The sequence below is a fragment of the Ornithorhynchus anatinus genome, chromosome 6 (genome assembly GCF_004115215.2).
Source record: "Ornithorhynchus anatinus isolate Pmale09 chromosome 6, mOrnAna1.pri.v4, whole genome shotgun sequence".
In the NCBI taxonomy this organism is placed as follows: Eukaryota; Metazoa; Chordata; class Mammalia; order Monotremata; family Ornithorhynchidae; genus Ornithorhynchus; species Ornithorhynchus anatinus.
Genome location: NC_041733.1, coordinates 27465020 through 27481481, shown reverse-complemented (window position 1 = coordinate 27481481; position 16462 = coordinate 27465020). Strand labels below are relative to the sequence as shown.

General features: G+C 48.7%; 1 protein-coding gene across 1 annotated transcript in view; it reads left to right on the top strand.

The window, feature by feature from the left end:
• The first annotated feature begins 5239 nt into the window (after positions 1–5239).
• The window catches only part of COMMD5 (COMM domain containing 5), a 40271-nt gene continuing 29048 nt past the window's right edge, over positions 5240–16462 (top strand). Inside the window, exon 1 of the mRNA XM_029067735.1 lies at positions 5240–5425. Within this exon, the coding sequence (XP_028923568.1) occupies positions 5260–5425 (166 nt within the window). The 5' untranslated portion in view covers positions 5240–5259. The remainder of the gene's footprint in view (positions 5426–16462) is intronic.

Sequence of the window (16462 nt, the reverse complement as noted above, 5' to 3'; positions counted from 1 at the left end):
GGCTCAGAGCACTCTCCTAAGCGCTGGGAATGGACAGTTGAACCACGAGAGGCCGAATAATATAAGTAACGTAGCTCAGGGGAGAGAGCCCGGGCTGAGGAGTCGGAGGTCATGGGTTCCAGTGCCAGCTCGGGCGCTGGTCAGCTGGGTGACTGTGGGCAAGTCACTTCACTTCGCTGGGCCTCAGTGACCTCATCTGGAAAATGGGGATTAGGACTGTGAGCCTCACGTGGGACAACCTGATTACCCTGTATCTCCCCAGCGCTTAGAACAGTGCTCTACACATAGTAAATGCTTAACAAATACCAACATTATTATTATATATATACATATATTACACATAGTAAGCACTTAACAAATATCTTCATCATCAAAGCGTTGTTCTAAGCACTGCGGGGAGGAGGATACAAGATGATGAGGTTGTCCCCCGTGAGGCTCACAGGCTTCATCCCCATTTTACAGATGAGGCCCAGAGAAGTGAAGTGACTTGCCCAAAGCCACACAGCTGACAAGCAGCAGAGCCGGGATTAGAACCCATGACCGATGACTCCCAAGCCCAAGCTCTTTCCACACAGCCACGCTGCTGCAAAGCACTGTACTAAACACTTGAAATGGACAATTGGGCAAAAGAAAGAGGCCTTCGCTGCCCATTAAGGGCAGTAGCGTGGCTCAGTGGAAAGGGCACGGGCTTTGGAGTCAGAGGTCATGGGTTCAAACCTTGCCTCTGCCACTTGTCAGCTGTGTGACTGTGGGCAAGTCACTTCACTTCTCTGTGCCTCAGTTACCTCATCTGTAAAATGGGGATGAAGACTGTGAGCCCCACGAGGGACAACCAGATTCCCCTGTGTCTACCCCAGCGCTTAGAACAGTGCTCTGCACATAGTAAGCGCTTAACAAATACCAACATTATTATTAAGGGGCTCGCAGTCTAAACGGGGGAGACAGACAGCAAAGCACAGGACAAAACAAAACAACATCATTCATTCATTCATTTAATAGTTTGTACTGAGCATTTACTATGTGCAGAGCACTGTACTAAGCGCTTGGAATGGACAATTTGGCAACAGATAGAGACAATCCCTGCCCAATGGCAGGCTCACAGTCTAAATGGGGGAGACAGACAGCAAAGCAAAACAGGACAAAACAAAACAAGCCAACATCTTCAAGATACATAGAATAATGGAGTTGTACACCTCATTCACAAAATAAATAGGGTAATAAATAAATAATAATTACAAATAAGCACAGTGCTGAGGGGAAGGGGGAAGAGCAGAGGGTGGGGGGGGGGGAAGGAAGAGGGAGCAGAGAGAAAGGGGGGCTCCGTCTGGGAAGGCCTCCTGGAGGAGGTGAGCTCTCAGTAGGGCTTTGAAGAGGGGAAGAGAGTTAGTTTGGCAGATGCGAGGAGGGAGGGCATTCAAGGACGACGGCCATTCAATCCTCCTGACTGAGCGTTTACCGTGTGCAGAGCACTATGCTAAGCACTTCGGAGAAAGGCCTAGACTGTCAGCTCGTTGTGGGTGGGGAGTGAGAAGCAGCGTGGCTTAGTGGAAAGTGCACGGGCTTGGGAGTCAGAGGACATGGGTTCTAATAATGATAATAATGATGGCATTTGTTAAACGCTTACTATGTACCGAACACTGTTCTAAGCACTGTTCTAATCCCGGCTCGGCCACTTGTCTGCTGTGTGACCTTAAGCAAGTCACTTAACTTCTCTGTGCCTCAGGTACCTCAGTAAAATGGAGATTAATAATAATGATGATGGTATTAGAGAAGCAGTGTGGCTTAGCGGAAAGAGCACGGGCCTGGAAGTCAGAAGTCATGGATTCTAATCTCGCCTCCTTCAGTTGTCTGCTCTGTGTCCATGGGCAAGTCACTTCACTTCTCTGGGCCTCACTTCCCTCATCTGTAAAATGGGGATTAAGACAGCGAGCCCCACTTGAGTCAGGGACTGTGTACAACCCAAATTGCTTGTATCCACCCCAGCGCTTAGTACAGTGCCTGGCACATATTAAGCTCTTAACAAGCATAGAAGTAGCGTGGCTTAGTGGAAAGAGCTCGGGCTTAGGATCAGAGGTTGTGAGTTAATACCGCCTCCACCACTTGTCTGCTGTGTGACTTTGGGCAAGACACTTCATTTCTCTGGGCCTCAGTTCCCTCATCTGTAAAATGGGGACAAAGCCTGTGAGCCCCACGTGGGACAACCCAATGACCTTGGAGCTACCCCAGCGCTTAGAACAGTGCTTGGCGCACAGTAAGCGCTTAACAAATACCATCATTATTCCCCCTGGGCCTCCTCATCTCCCCATTCCCCTTTATCCCGCCCTCTGTTCCTCCCCCTTCCCCTCCCCTCAGCACTGTGCATATTTGTACATATTTATTACTCTATTTTGTTAGTGATGTGTATATATCTGAGAAGCAGCGTGGCGCAGTGGAAAGAGCCCGGGCTTGGGAGTCACAGGTCGTGGGTTCGAATTCCAGCTCTGCCACCTGTCAGCTGTGTGACCTTGGGCAAGTCCCTTCACTTCTCTGGGCCTCAGTTCCCTCATCTGTAAAATGGGGATGAAGACTGTGAGCCTCCCGTGGGACAACCTGATGACCCTGGATCTCCCCCAGCGCTTAGAACAGTGCTCTGCACATAGTAAGCGCTTAACAAATACTGACATTATTATATATCTATGATTCTATTTAGCTTGATATCTACGCGTGGCTCAGTGGAAAGAGCACGGGCTTTGGAGTCAGAGGTCATGGGTTCGAATCCCTGCTCGGCCACTTGTCAGCTGTGTGACTTTGGGCAAGTCACTTAACTTCTCGGTGCCTCAGTTACCTCATCTGTAAAACGGGGATTAAGATTGTGAGCCCCAAGTGGGACAACCTGATTCCCCTGCGTCTACCCCAGCGCTTAGAACAGTGCTCGGCACATAGTAAGCGCTTAACAAATACCAACATTATTATTAGGCCAGAGTCCTTGTTTTGCTTTGTGTTGCTCCCAAGTTTAGACTGCGAACCCGTCGTTGGGCAGGGATAGCTTCTGTCTGTTGCCGAGCTGTCCATTCCAAGTGCTTAGTAGAGTGCTGTGCACCCAATAAGCGTTCAATAAATATTATTGAATACCAATACAAGCGGGTCTCCCGCATCGGCCGCGTAGTAGGCGCCTGCGCTTCTCGGTGGCGGCCGGCTGGGGGCGCTGTGGGACGGTGGCGTGGGGGGGGGCGGTCACGTGAGCCGATCAGGCGCCCCTGGGTGGGACCGGGCGCTGAGCTGGAGGCGTCCCTTGGGCAGAGATGGTGTCTCTCTGTTGCCGAATTGTCCATCCCCAGCGCTTAGTGGAGTGCTCTGCACCCAGTAAGCGCTCAATAAATACTACCGAATGAATGATTATCGCGGGCAGCGAGCCGCATCGACCGCGTAGTAGGCGCCGGCGTTTCTCGGTGGCGGACGGCAGGGGGCGCTGTGGGACGGTCCCGTTGTGGGGGGGGGCGGTCACGTGATGCGGTCAGGCGCCGGTGGGCGAGGGCAGGCATGGTCTCTCTCTGTGGCCGAATTGTCCATCCTCAGCGCTTAGTAGAGTGCTGCGCACCCAGTAAGCGCTCAGTAAATACGATTGAATGAATGAATGAGCATCGCGGGCAGGGAGCCGCATCGACCGCGTAGTAGGCGCCGGCGTTTCTCGGTGGCGGGCGGCAGGGGGCGCTGTGGGACGGTCCCGTTGGGAGGGGGTGGTCACGTGAGGCGGTCAAGGGGCCGGTGGGCGGGGCCGGGCACTGGGCAGGAATGGTCTCTGTTGCCGAATTGTCCATCCCCAGCGCTTAGTAGAGTGCTGCGCACCCAATAAGCGCTCAATAAATACGATTGAATGAATGATCATAGCGGGCAGGGAGCGGCTCTCCCGCGTCCACCGCGTAGTAGGCGCTTGCGTTTCTCGGTGGCGGGCGGCAGGGGGCGCTGTGGGACGGTCCCGTGGGGGGGGGGGGGGGGCGGGAATGGTCTCTCTGTGTGGCCGAATTGTCCTTCCCCAGCGCTTAGTAATAATAATGTTGGTATTTGTTAAGCGCTTACTATGTGCAGAGCACTGTTCTAAGCGCTGGGTAGATAGAGAAGCAGCGTGGCTCAGTGGAAAGAGCACGGGCTTTGGAGTCAGAGGTCATGGGTTCGAATCCCGGCTCGGCCACTTGTCAGCTGTGTGACTTCGGGCAAGTCACTTAACTTCTCTGGGCCTCAGTTACCGCATCTGTAAAATGGGGATGAAGACTGTGAGCCCCACGTGGGACAACCTGATTCCCCTGTGTCTACCCCAGCGCTTAGAACAGTGCTCGGCACAAAGTAAGCGCTTAACAAATACCAACATTATTATTACAGAGTAATCAGATTGTCCCACGTGAGGCTCACGGTCTTCATCCCCATTTTACAGACGAGGGAACTGAGGCCCAGAGAAGTGAAGTGATTTGCCCACAGTCACACGGCTGACAAGCGGTGGAGCTGGATTCGAACCCATGACCGCTGACTCTAAAACCCAGGCTCTTTCCACTGAGCCACGCTGCTTCTCTAGAGTGCTGCGCTCCCAGTAAGCGCTCAGTAAATACGATTGAATGAATGAATGATCATCGCGGGCAGCGAGCCGCAGCGACCGCGTAGTAGGCGGTCAGCGAGGCTCAGTGGAAAGAGCCCAGGCTTGGGAGTCAGAGGTCATGGGTTCGAATCCCTAATCTGCCACTTAGCTGTGTGACGGTGGGCAAGTCATTTCACTTCCTCTGGGCCTCAGTTCCCTCATCTGTAAAATGGGGCTGGAGACTGGGAGCCTCACGAGGGACAACCTGATGACCCTGTGGCTCCCCCAGCGCTTAGAACAGTGCTCGGCACAGAGTAAGCGCTTAACAAATACCGAAGCAGCGTGGCTCAGTAGAAAGAGCACGGGCTTTGGAGTCTGAGATCATGGGTTCAAATCCCGCCTCGGCCCCTTCTCAGCGGGGTGACTTTGGGCGAGTCACTTCACTTCTCTGGGCCCCCATCTGGAAAATGGGGATGGAGACTGTGAGCCCCCCGAGGGACCACCTGATGACCCTGTGTCTCCCCCAGCGCTCAGAACAGTGCTCGGCACAGCGTAAGCGCTTAACAAATAGCAACGTTGTTCTTCTTAGGCGCCTGCGTTTCTGGGAGGCGGGCGGCAGGAGGCGCTGTGGGACCTCGGTGGGGAGGGGAGGTCACGTGAGTGGGGGGGGGCGGGGCCGGTCCCGGCCGCAGCAGCAGCAGCGGGAGGAAGGCATGGCGGCGGCGGGGGCGGTGGCTCCTTCCCCGCATCTCTCCCCGCACGGGGACGGGCAGAGCGGGCGAGTGAGCTTCCTGGGGCCCCGACCGCCCCCCGAGGTGGAGGCGATGGCCCGCCACATCCCCACCCTGCAGAAGGACACGTTCGGGAAGCTCCTGAAAGGTGCGGGGCCCGGGGGAGGGGCGGGAGGGAGAGAATCCGGCCCCGGGAGGCCTCCTCTCCCCGCCGGAGCAAGCCGAGCTTGGCCCTGCCCTTTCTGTTCATTCATTTGGTCGTACTAAGCGCTTGCAAAGCCCAGCCACATTCCTTCAAAAGTATTGTGAGCGCTGACCCTATGCAGAGCACGCTGACTCTGTGCAGAGCACTGGAGGCCACAGAGGCCGTCCCTGCCCCTTAAGGGGCTCGCAGTCAAAAGGGGGGAGACCGCAAAGCAAAACAGGACAAAACTCACTCAGTAGTATGTATTGAGCGCTGACTCTGTGCCGAGCACTGTACTAAGCGCTTGGAATGGACACTTCGGCAACAGAGAGAGGCCGGCCCTGCCCCTTAAGGGGCTCGCAGTCTAAAAGAGGGAGACAGCAAAGCAAAACAGGACAAAACAAAACATCATTCACTCATTCAGTAGTGTGTATTGAGCGCTTACTATGTGCAGAGCACTGGAGGCAACAGAGAGAGGCTGTCCCTGCCCCTTAAGGGGCTCACAGTCAAAAAGGGGGAGACCGCAAAGCAAAACAGGACAAAACTCACTCAGTAGTATGTATTGAGCGCTGACTCTGTGCCGAGCACTGTACTAAGCGCTTGGAATGGACACTTCGGCAACAGAGAGAGGCCGGCCCTGCCCCTTAAGGGGCTCGCAGTCTAAAAGAGGGAGACAGCAAAGCAAAACAGGACAAAACAAAACATCATTCACTCATTCAGTAGTGTGTATTGAGCGCTTACTATGTGCAGAGCACTGTACTAAGCGCTTGGAATGGACACTTCGGCAACAGAGAGAGGCCATCCCTGCCCCTTAAGGGGCTCGCAGTCTAAAGGGGGGAGACAGCAAAGCAAAACAGGACAAAACATCATTCACTCATTCAATAGTATCTATTGAGCGCTGACTATGTGCAGAGCACTGCACTAAGCGCTTGGAATGGACAATTCGGCAACAGAGAGAGGCCATCCCTGCCCCTTAAGGGGCTCGCAGTCTAAAGCGGGGAGACAGCAAAGCAAAACAGGACAAAACAAAACATCATTCACTCATTCAATAGTATGTATTGAGCGCTGCCTCTGTGCAGAGCACTGGACTGAGTGCTTGGAATGGACAGTTCAGCAACAGAGGCCGTCCCTGCCCCATTAAGGGGCTTTCAGTCTAAGGGGGGAGACAGCAAAGCAAAACAGGACAAAACAGAACATCATTCACTCATTCAATAGTATTTATTGAGCGCTGACTATGTGCAGAGCAGTACACTAAGCACTTGGGCCGGACAGTTTGGCAACAGAGAGAGGCCATCCCTGCCCAATGACGGGCTCGCAGTCTAAACAGGAGAGACAGACAAGTAAAACAGGACGAAACAAAACAAAACAACATCATTCACTCATTAGTATTTAATGAGCACTTACTATGTGCAGAGCACTCTACTAAGCGCCCAGAATGGACAATTCGGCAACAGAGAGGGGCCATCCCTGCCCAACGACAGGCTGGCAGTTTAAACGGGGGAGACAGACAGCAAAGCAAAACAGAACAAGACAGCATCATTCATTCATTCAATAGTATTTATTGAGCGCTTACTATGTGCAGACCACTCTACTAAGCACTTGGAATGGACAGTTCGGCAACAGAGAGAGGCCATCCCTGCCCAACAACAGGCGCGCAGTCTACACGGGAGAGTCAGACAGCAAAGCAAAACAGAACAAGACAACATCATTCATTCACTTAATAGTATTTATTGAGTGCTTACTAAGTGCAGAGCACTCTACTAAGCACTTGCAATGGACAGTCTGGCAACAAATAGAGACAATCCCTGCCCAGTGACGGGCTCACGGTCTAAATGGGGGAGACAGACAGCAAAGCAAAACAGGACAAAACAAGACAATATCATCAAGATAAACAATCATAGATATATGCATATCATTAACAAAATGAATAGGGTAATAATATATGAGGGGAAGGGGGAACAACCGAGACCATCCCTACCCAACCATGGTCCAGAAGTGGGGGAGACAGACAAAACAAAACAGGTACCAGTAGACAGGCATCAGTAGCATCAAAATAGAATTATAGATATCGACACAGCATTAATAAAGTAAATAGAATAATAAGTAGAATAATACATATATATGTACATATATACAAGTGCTGTAGTGCGGGGAGGGCGGAGAGCAGAGGGACTAGGGGTGATGGGGAAAGGGAGAAGAGAAAAGGGGGGGATCAGTCTGGGAAGACCTCCTGGAGGAGGTGAGCTTTTGCCCTGATCCCCTCTTCCACCACTCACGGGCTCCCTCCCGCTGCCTCTCCTCTCCGGATCCTCCGTGTAATCCATTAATCATCATCATTAATAATATTTGGGGTCTTTGTGAAGCGCTTACGGAGTGCCAAGCACTGTACCAAACACCGGGGTATGACCAAGCTCATCAGTTGGACAGAGTCTCTGCCTCACACGGGGTTCACAGTCTTACTCCCCATTAAGATGAGGCACAGAGAAGTTAGGGGACTTGTCCAAGTCACACAGCAGACGGGTGGCAGAGCCGGGATGAGAACCCAGGTCCTTTTGACTCCCAGGCCCGTGCTCTTTCCTCTAGGCTACATTCCCTGCCCATAAAATGCTCCTCCTTTTCTCTGCTGGGCTGGCTGTGTTCACCCCCCCGGAAAGAACGGAGAAGCTGGCTACCTCCCTGAGCAGTCCAGCAATCAGTGGTATTTTTTGAATGCTTACTGTGTGCTGAGCGCTTGAGGGAGAGTACAGTACGTCTGCAGCCTCTGCTGCAACAGTATTGGCATCGGCATCGAGGTGTTCTGATATGAATAACCTGATCAGGCACTTAGGGAGGGCCTGAGAATCAGAAGGTCGAGGGCTCTAATCCCGGCTCCATCACCGCCACTTGTCTGCCGGGTGACCTTGGGTTTTCACTTCTCTGTGCCTCAGCAAACTGATCTGTAAAATGAGGATTAGATTGTGAGCCCGTTATTGGGCAGGGATTGTCTCTATCTGTTGCCGAATTGTCCATTCCAAGCACTTAGTACAGTGCTCTGCATATAAATAAGATTGAATGAATGACTGAGTCCTATATGGAGCAAGGACTGTGTCCAACTTGATTTGCTTATATCCACCCCAGCGCTTAGAACAGTGCCTGGCACTTAGTAAGCACTTAACAAATACCATAATTATTGTCATTATTTATTATTATTATGATGGTGAGAGTTTTAGGGTATGAGTCCTATCATTGGTACTTGAGCGTTTGACTTCTTATGGGAAAGGGTGAAATCATATTCAGATTGGCTGGGGACTGGGAAAGTTGGCAGTTCAGGGGGCATGTAAGGGTCTAGGAATTTTTTTGTAGTGTTACAAACTATTTTTTTCCCCCTTTGTTTTTATGCCAGCACTCTCTGAATCAAAGCACAACCTCCAGCTTAGACTAGACCAGTGCCGTTCTTACACAAGGAAGACATGTACACAAACAAGATTTGGGTCCCTATCAGCTAGTCAGTTTACCTGCCCCTAAGCTAGTTGTAGAGATCCCTAACTGACCCTAATGTAAATTCCCCTTGTAAAATATGGAATCAGGTTCACCTCTACAGCTGCAAAATGGGGATATTGTGGTTGCCTAAATATGCAATGGCAGAGCACTCTGGCATTCTCCACTTAGAAGTATAGTAATGTAAATGTCCAGAGCAAATCACCGTTACCATTTTAGTACCTCAATTGCATAAATACTCTTAAAGCACATGGAATACAGAGCCTGTGAAATTGGTTTCCCCTCCTGGGCTGAAAATATGGCTAAATCTTAGAAAATATGTGGCTTTTGAGAGTTCCTTCACAGACTCACTCCTGAGTTTTATAGTGATAGTCTACCATTCAGATTCTTGTTTCATCAGTGTGCAGTTTCCTTTCACACCTTATCATTGGTGTTCAAGTCTTATCTACCATCTGTCCCTGACATTAGGAAAGTGTGGCTAATAGAAAAAGCATGGGCCTGGAAGTTAGAGGACCTGACTACCAGCTCTGCCATTTTCCTGTTGTGTGTTCTTGGGAAAGTAACTAAATTCATTCAGTCGTATTTATTGAGCACTTACGGTGTGCAGAGCACTGCTCTAAACGCTTAACTTCTCTGCATCTTAGTTTTCTTAATTGTTGTAGTGTATTCTCCCAAGTGCTTAGTAGTAGTAAGTGCTTTGCACACAGTAAGGTCTCAATAAATATGATGGAATTGAATTGAATTAATTAGCACTTTCTTCCTCCGTCTTAGACTGTAAGCCCCATGTGGGACAGGGAGTACGTCTGACCTGTTTACCTTGTATCTACCCCAGCACTTAGAACAGTGCTTGACAGATAGGAGCTGAACAAATACCATTTTAAAAAAAATTAAAGTGCACACACATGTCCACAGTTCTTTGTCAACCAAATTTCAACTGACCCACCCTCTGTCTTTTGACAACTTGCAGTTTATCCATCCAAGCACAGAAGGTACAAATACCTATGTTAGTTTACATAAGTGTCTCCGACCCTTGAAAGAAACAGGTGAATAGTGGTTGTGGCTGGGCCAGCTGCCCACCTTTGTTGACCATTTGCATATCTCAAAAGTATAGCTTTTATTTGGAACCTTTACGGTCCAGATGGTCTTGGGCTGATTCTCCCCATTCATCCTGGCTAGCTTGATGAGGTTCCGTGTCAGGCCAGAGGTGATCACTTCCTCCCAAAGAGAAAACTGATTAAGGAGCAGCTCTTGCAAATTTACCAGCATGGTACCCACCTCCCACTTTCTTGGCCAACTCCCTCTGCTCCGTTCCCACAGCTTTCCTGGGCCCTTTCCCCCAACCCTGAATGTGCCTCTTTCTTCTTTGACAGAAAAACTTAGGGGGAATCAATTAATCGTGTATTGAGCGCTTACTATGTGCAGAGCACTATGCTAAGCATTTGGGAGTATAACAGAATTAGCAGTCACGGTCCTCGCCCATAATGAGTTTACAGTCCAGAGGAAGAGTGTTGAGGAGAAGGTCCAAAGCTCCTCCCCACCCCACTTCTCCCCTGGTGTCACCACTCATACCCCCCTCCCCGCCCCATCCTGTTCTGGTGGCCCTGGAAGAGGACCACTGCTGGGAGAGGAAGGAACTGCAAAATGGCCGCAGCAACAAAGTTGGTCAGAGTGGAGCTGTGGAAAATAAAAGGTGGCAAGAATATATTTAGAATAGAGCAGGATGGGGGAGTCAGGGATGGGTTAGAGGCGTGGAGACCAAATGGGCATGGCTGGGGTTACATTCTTTAGAGGGGGTGAGTCTAGCTTTACAAAGTTCAATAGGAAAGAGGTCGAATACATAATAGTGAGTGTGCTTTGTAAGTGCTTACCATGTGCTAAGATCTGTATTGAGCGTGGGGAAAAAAATGAACTGGTGAGAATTACCTCTGGTCTCTAGTTCCCAGTCTGATATGTAGCTTCAGGGTGTACTAGTGATTTAAAAATTGCTCCTTTGACAGGTTGCGTTCTAGAAGTTGGCTAAAAGTATCCAGACACATATACCCACCTGGGGATGAAAAGGGCAATTGCAACTATCAGACTTTACAGAATAAAGAGAACAGAGATGTCAGCTGACCTCAGGAAAACCTGCAGATGTCACAATTACAGAAGGAAGTAATGTAACGTGTTGTATTTCAGTTCTGTATCCTTAAGGCACTTAATATTCACTCCACCCTCTCCCCCACGGCACTTATGTACATATCCGTAATTTATATTAATGTCTGTCTCCCCCCTCTAGACTGTAAGCTCCTTGTCTGCAGGGAATGTGTCTCCCAACTCTGCTCTCCTAAAGCTTAGTGCAGTGCTCTGCACACAATATAAGCAATCAAAAGTAGCATTAATTAAGGTGTTGGAATTCATTCAGTCGTATTTATTGAGTACTTATTGTGTGCAAAGCACTGTACTAAATGCTTGGGAGAGTACAATAGAACAGTGCTTGGCACCTAGTAAGTGTTTAAGAAATACCATTATTGTTATTACTACATTATAACAGTGAACAGACACATTCCCTGCCCATAACGAGCTTACATTCTAGAGGGATGTAAACAAAACTCCCTTTATCTGCCCCATAGGAACACTGGGAATGTTGAAGCATTCTTTCCTTTTTACACAACCTTATTCATTTCCAAGTGTTTGAAGATGCTTCACATATTGAAAGTGAAATGCAAATTTACATGTTGGTTACCATTATATTGATGCTGAGACAACAAGTAGGTTCATCAAATATTCCAGACAAGAGAGGAGGCTAGTGGCTAAATCACTGCTGTGCTCCTTCTTTTATTTTCCCAAACCCTTTGCTTGCCCTCCCAACAGCATGCCCATCAAAGATAACCTACTCCTTTCTCCCCTGTAATCTCTTGCTTAAGTGTAGGGCAGCCTACCATGACAGGTTCAGCCCTGGGCCCTACTGCCTGGCATTCTTTTTGATATTTTATCAAAGGCATTCACTACTTCATCTGTGTGACCTCATTGAATACCCTGGATTCTCAAAGGCTAATTCCGAGTCAGAGATCAGATCAAGCATCACTGAAAAGCAGCCTCTCAAGGGGAGTGGGTTGTGATGGGAATGTAAAATAGCCTCCACACTGGATGTGAATCGAAATAGTGCATTCAGTCGAAACGGTCCAGAGACTGAGTTCAAGCTGCTCAGAGGTTCCCGGAGCATCACGGGAGAATTGGGTCAGTTGGAAATGCTGTGCAGTTAATACTACCTCCTCCTTCCACGGAGGGTCTCGGAATACCGCAGTCCCCTCATAGTGCTTGCTAACCCCTCCTAACATTTTTATAGCTATTTTACACCTCTTTTATACCTTTTACCCCTATTTTTATAGCTAGCCCTTTGTGTCTAGAAGAAGTCCCTGATCTTCTGATGCAGTCCACAATTTCAAAGGGAAAAATGACTAAAGTCAAACCGCTGCTGAGAGCTCGGCCTCAGCTCCTGGGGAAATAATAATAATAATGTTGGTATTGGTTAAGCGCTTACTATGTTCAGAGCACTGTTCTGAGTGCTGGGGTAGATACAGGATGCCAGTCTTGAATGCTATCTTCTCAGAGCATGAACCTTCTTGCTCCCTTCATAACCCAAACATTGATAAACGTTGACCTTGGGCATGTCCCTTGATTGATTGAGGTAAATACAATTGATTGGTTCTCTGTGCCTCAGTTTCCTCATCTGTAAAATGGGGATTAAGGGCTACTTCTTCCTACTTAAACCGTGAGCCTCATGTGAACAGGGATTACGTCCAATGCGGTTATCCCGTATTTACCCCAGCGCGTATTACAGTGCTTTGCACACAGTAAGAGCTCAATAAATACAATTAAATGAATGAAATCAGTTCCTTTTTCCCAAATGATTGCGTTTTACACTATTTGCCAAACAAAGGCAGTGTGTTCTTCCGGCGCTCTGCTTACTTCTTTCCACTAGAGGGAGCCCCTCCCCATCTGTCAACTTTCAAGATTTCAAGTATTCCGTAGTCCCAAAAGTTTCTTTTCATTTCTTTTCCCTGATTCTCTCCCCCAAAGCTGGCATATTCCAGAACTAACAAATTATTACAAATTATTACAAAGGATGTGCTCCTGATTCCCTTTTCCAATTTGTCATCCCCTCCACCACCTGGCCGGAAAAAAAAATGCGGCTTCTGATAGGTTTTTAGTACTGTCTGACTGTGGTAATTGCCATCTGTAACTCTGTTGGTGTGAACTGAGAACCTATTTTGGCATCTGAAAACTGTCTACTAGACTTTTTCCAAAATTTAATCATCTTTGCCTTTTCCTTCCCCTGATAGTCCCGCCCTTACCCCCACCCCCAGTCTCCATGTATTATTTTTTCCCCTCCAGATCTCCCCCCTTAGAAACAAGGCTAATTACAGCTGCTGATGATGATATAGGTAAACAACCTTTAATGGTAGACCTGTGTTTTTTCAGGGAAAGAAGATGTTCTTGGAAAGGAGGGGTTAAGGCAATTATTATTATTACTGTATTAAGTGCTTATAATGTGCAAGTACTGTCCTAAGGACTGAGGTAGTTTTGAGTTAATCAGGTCAGATGTGGTCCCGCGTGGGGCTCAGGGGTTAAGTAGTAGGGAGAACAGGTATGGAATTCTCACTTTGCCCATGAGGAAACTGAGGCCCAGAAAAGTTAAATGACTTGTCAGCAGGCAAGTGGTGGAGCCAAGATTAGAACCTGGGTCCTCTGACTCCCAGGCTCGTGCCCTTTTCTACTGGGCCATGCTGCTTCCTCATCTGCTTGGAACCCTCAAGTGTTATGATGCTTTGAGAAAAGAGCCTGCTGGGTTATTTCTGTTGGGAAGGGGGAAAAAAGTAGAGCCTGTGGGAATACTCTGAGAGTAAGGGAAGCTTAATTGAGATTTGGAAGAAGGTAATCATCGAAATTACCAAGAAAAATTGGAGGACCTATTACAGTCTGATTGTTTGGCAGGGATCCCTCTCAGCAAAGGCTGCTAAGGGGTCTCACTTGATGGAGATAGCCTCTAATGCTGAGGAAAGTCTCTCTGGCACAAGTTTACAGCTCTTGCTTCTACTGAAATCAAATTTCAAGTTAGAGTTGAGTATGCAGTCAGCCTCTTGTCAGCCATTCACATCAAGGCTGCTGTGGCTTCTGTGGAAAACTGGCCTTGTTATATAAAATGGGTTATTGCATGCCAGCTTCCCATTACTGGTGATTCAGAATTTAGTTTCTCTGCTGGTTCCTTTGCCATCGAATTTCTTTAAGAGGACTCCCATCTGTTCCCTCCCACATGTCAAAGGTGTCAGAGTGGACAATTCTTGGAGAAGAAGACTTGAGGTTCATTCCTGGATTAAGCCGGGGTAACAGGACAGATCACTAGTATGTCTCACTCTTACCCAAATACATTAAGCCCAGCCTGGAACAGAGTCCTCCTTGGCAAAGCTCATATATTTACTACTGGAGCCATCTGAGATTCCCTCCCAGGAAAGATACCACATTTCCAATTTTCTTTCCATCTGCCCATGCTTGGTGGGTCCCAATCCTCAGTACCCAGAGCAGTGCACGCATAATTAAACTAGAAGATCCAGTCGCAGGGCTTCTTTTTCCACTGGGCAAGTCTGCAGCTGCCCAGGTCACATGCCGCCTTCCCCAATCTTCCCTCTGCCATGCACCTGTCTCTTTTAAAATTAGTCCTGAAAGTGCTAAGGAAGAAAGAGTGGGATATGTGGGGTAGCTCTGGGGTGAACTTTGACCTGGAGTGCCTCATCTATCTCCTCCTCTCTCCCCCCCCCCCCCCCCTTCGCTCTCCTCTCATTTTCCCTGCTTAGGGTCTGCCAGTGGATTAGACTGGCTCTACACAGTTCCACTTGCAGATGCCTTACTATACTGTAAGCTAGACTGTAAGCTTGTTGTAAGCAGGGAACGTGTCTGTTTATTCTTATATTGTACTCCTCCAAGTGCTTAGAACAGTGCAGTACAGTAAGCGCTCAGTAAATGTGATTGACTAAATGTGATTGACTACTAAAAAAGAGGAACCTCACTGGGCTTTTCCTCCACCAGTCTAAAGCCAGGGGCAAGCAGGGAGCAAGCGAGGGAGGTGGAAGGTGTGGAGGAAGGGGTACTTGCTCTGAGGGTGTTAGGGTAGGATTTTTAGTTACCCACTCAACTGGGAAAGGTGACTCAGAAATCGTGGGATTAAGGATAGATTTGAAATCCATTGTATGCCACTGAAACCTAGGGAGAGATGTGGGCAGGTGAAAGAAAGGTTTAGAGTTTCTGATGGCTCAACAAGACAATTGGAATTTTATCGTATATGTGGAATGGTCCCTTTTCAGTTAATGGGGAAAATACATTTTGAGTTCTAGTGCTCGGGCCATGATCTTGGCAGGTGATAAGCAGCCACATGTAAAAGGGCTATTATTTGTGCGAGCTTTGACTGCCATGACTTGCATGGTAGATTATTTTGTGTGTCACATCACATGGCATTTGGACCACTTTAATGAGAGGCTTTCTGAGTCACAGCCGCTAAAAGGAAACAGACTTTCATTGCTCGATTCTCACTTGGACAGCCAAGGCCCCAGTTAGTAGTGGCCTAATCCAGACTTCCAATCACAGCTTCTGACGGGGCAAAAGAAGGGCCTTGTTGCAAATGAGCGCCAGCTCCTTTAATGATATAATCCAGAAGGACTTATTGGTCCTCGGCCTCCGGAAAAGCCATTGTGCATTTCTCTGGGGAGTGTGTTGTACCTTATGAAACATTTAGCAGTTGGTAGCAATTGGGTAGAAACTGCGTCCTCAGCGGTGGGCGGGGACAATGGAGGAGAAGGGTGCTTGTCAGTTGATCCTCCGCATGTCTCTAGAGACAGGTTACACCAGCCCTCTGCACGGTAACCTCTTACCCACCCAAACCAGTCACCCTCAATGCCAGAGATTAGTCCTTTAGAGGAACCACCACCCATATGGGGTTTGAGGGAACCTTCTTCGGAAAGAAGGGCCACCCAAAAACACCGGGTGGGCTGCCGTGAACATAGGCATAGGAGGAAAAAAGTGACTGGCATGTTATTGAGCAGCCACCTGAGAAGCAGGCCTAGTAGAAAGAGCACTGGCCTGAAAATAAGGCGACCTAGGTTCTAATCCCAGCTCTGCCAATTGCTTGCTGTGTGACCTTGGACACGTCACTTAGACCTTTCAACTCTAAAATAGGAATTAAATACCTGTACCTCCTCCTGCTTAGACTGTGAACCCCATGTGGAACAAGGACTGTGTCTGGCCTGATTAACTTGTAACTTAGAACAGTGCTTGATGCAAAGTAAGCACTTAATAAACATCATTGTCTATCAAGGAGGAAACCCTCAAAACCAGTCCGACGTCAGGGGGACTCCCAGAGTTGGAACAGGTAGGCTGTGGCTTCTCCTCATTCAAGTAGAACCACAGTGAGTTGGTGTGTTTAGGGACTTCAAAATCCAGCTTCTGGGGGAAAGAAGAGAGGCCAGTTTCTTCTACTTGCTGGGAGGAATAGTT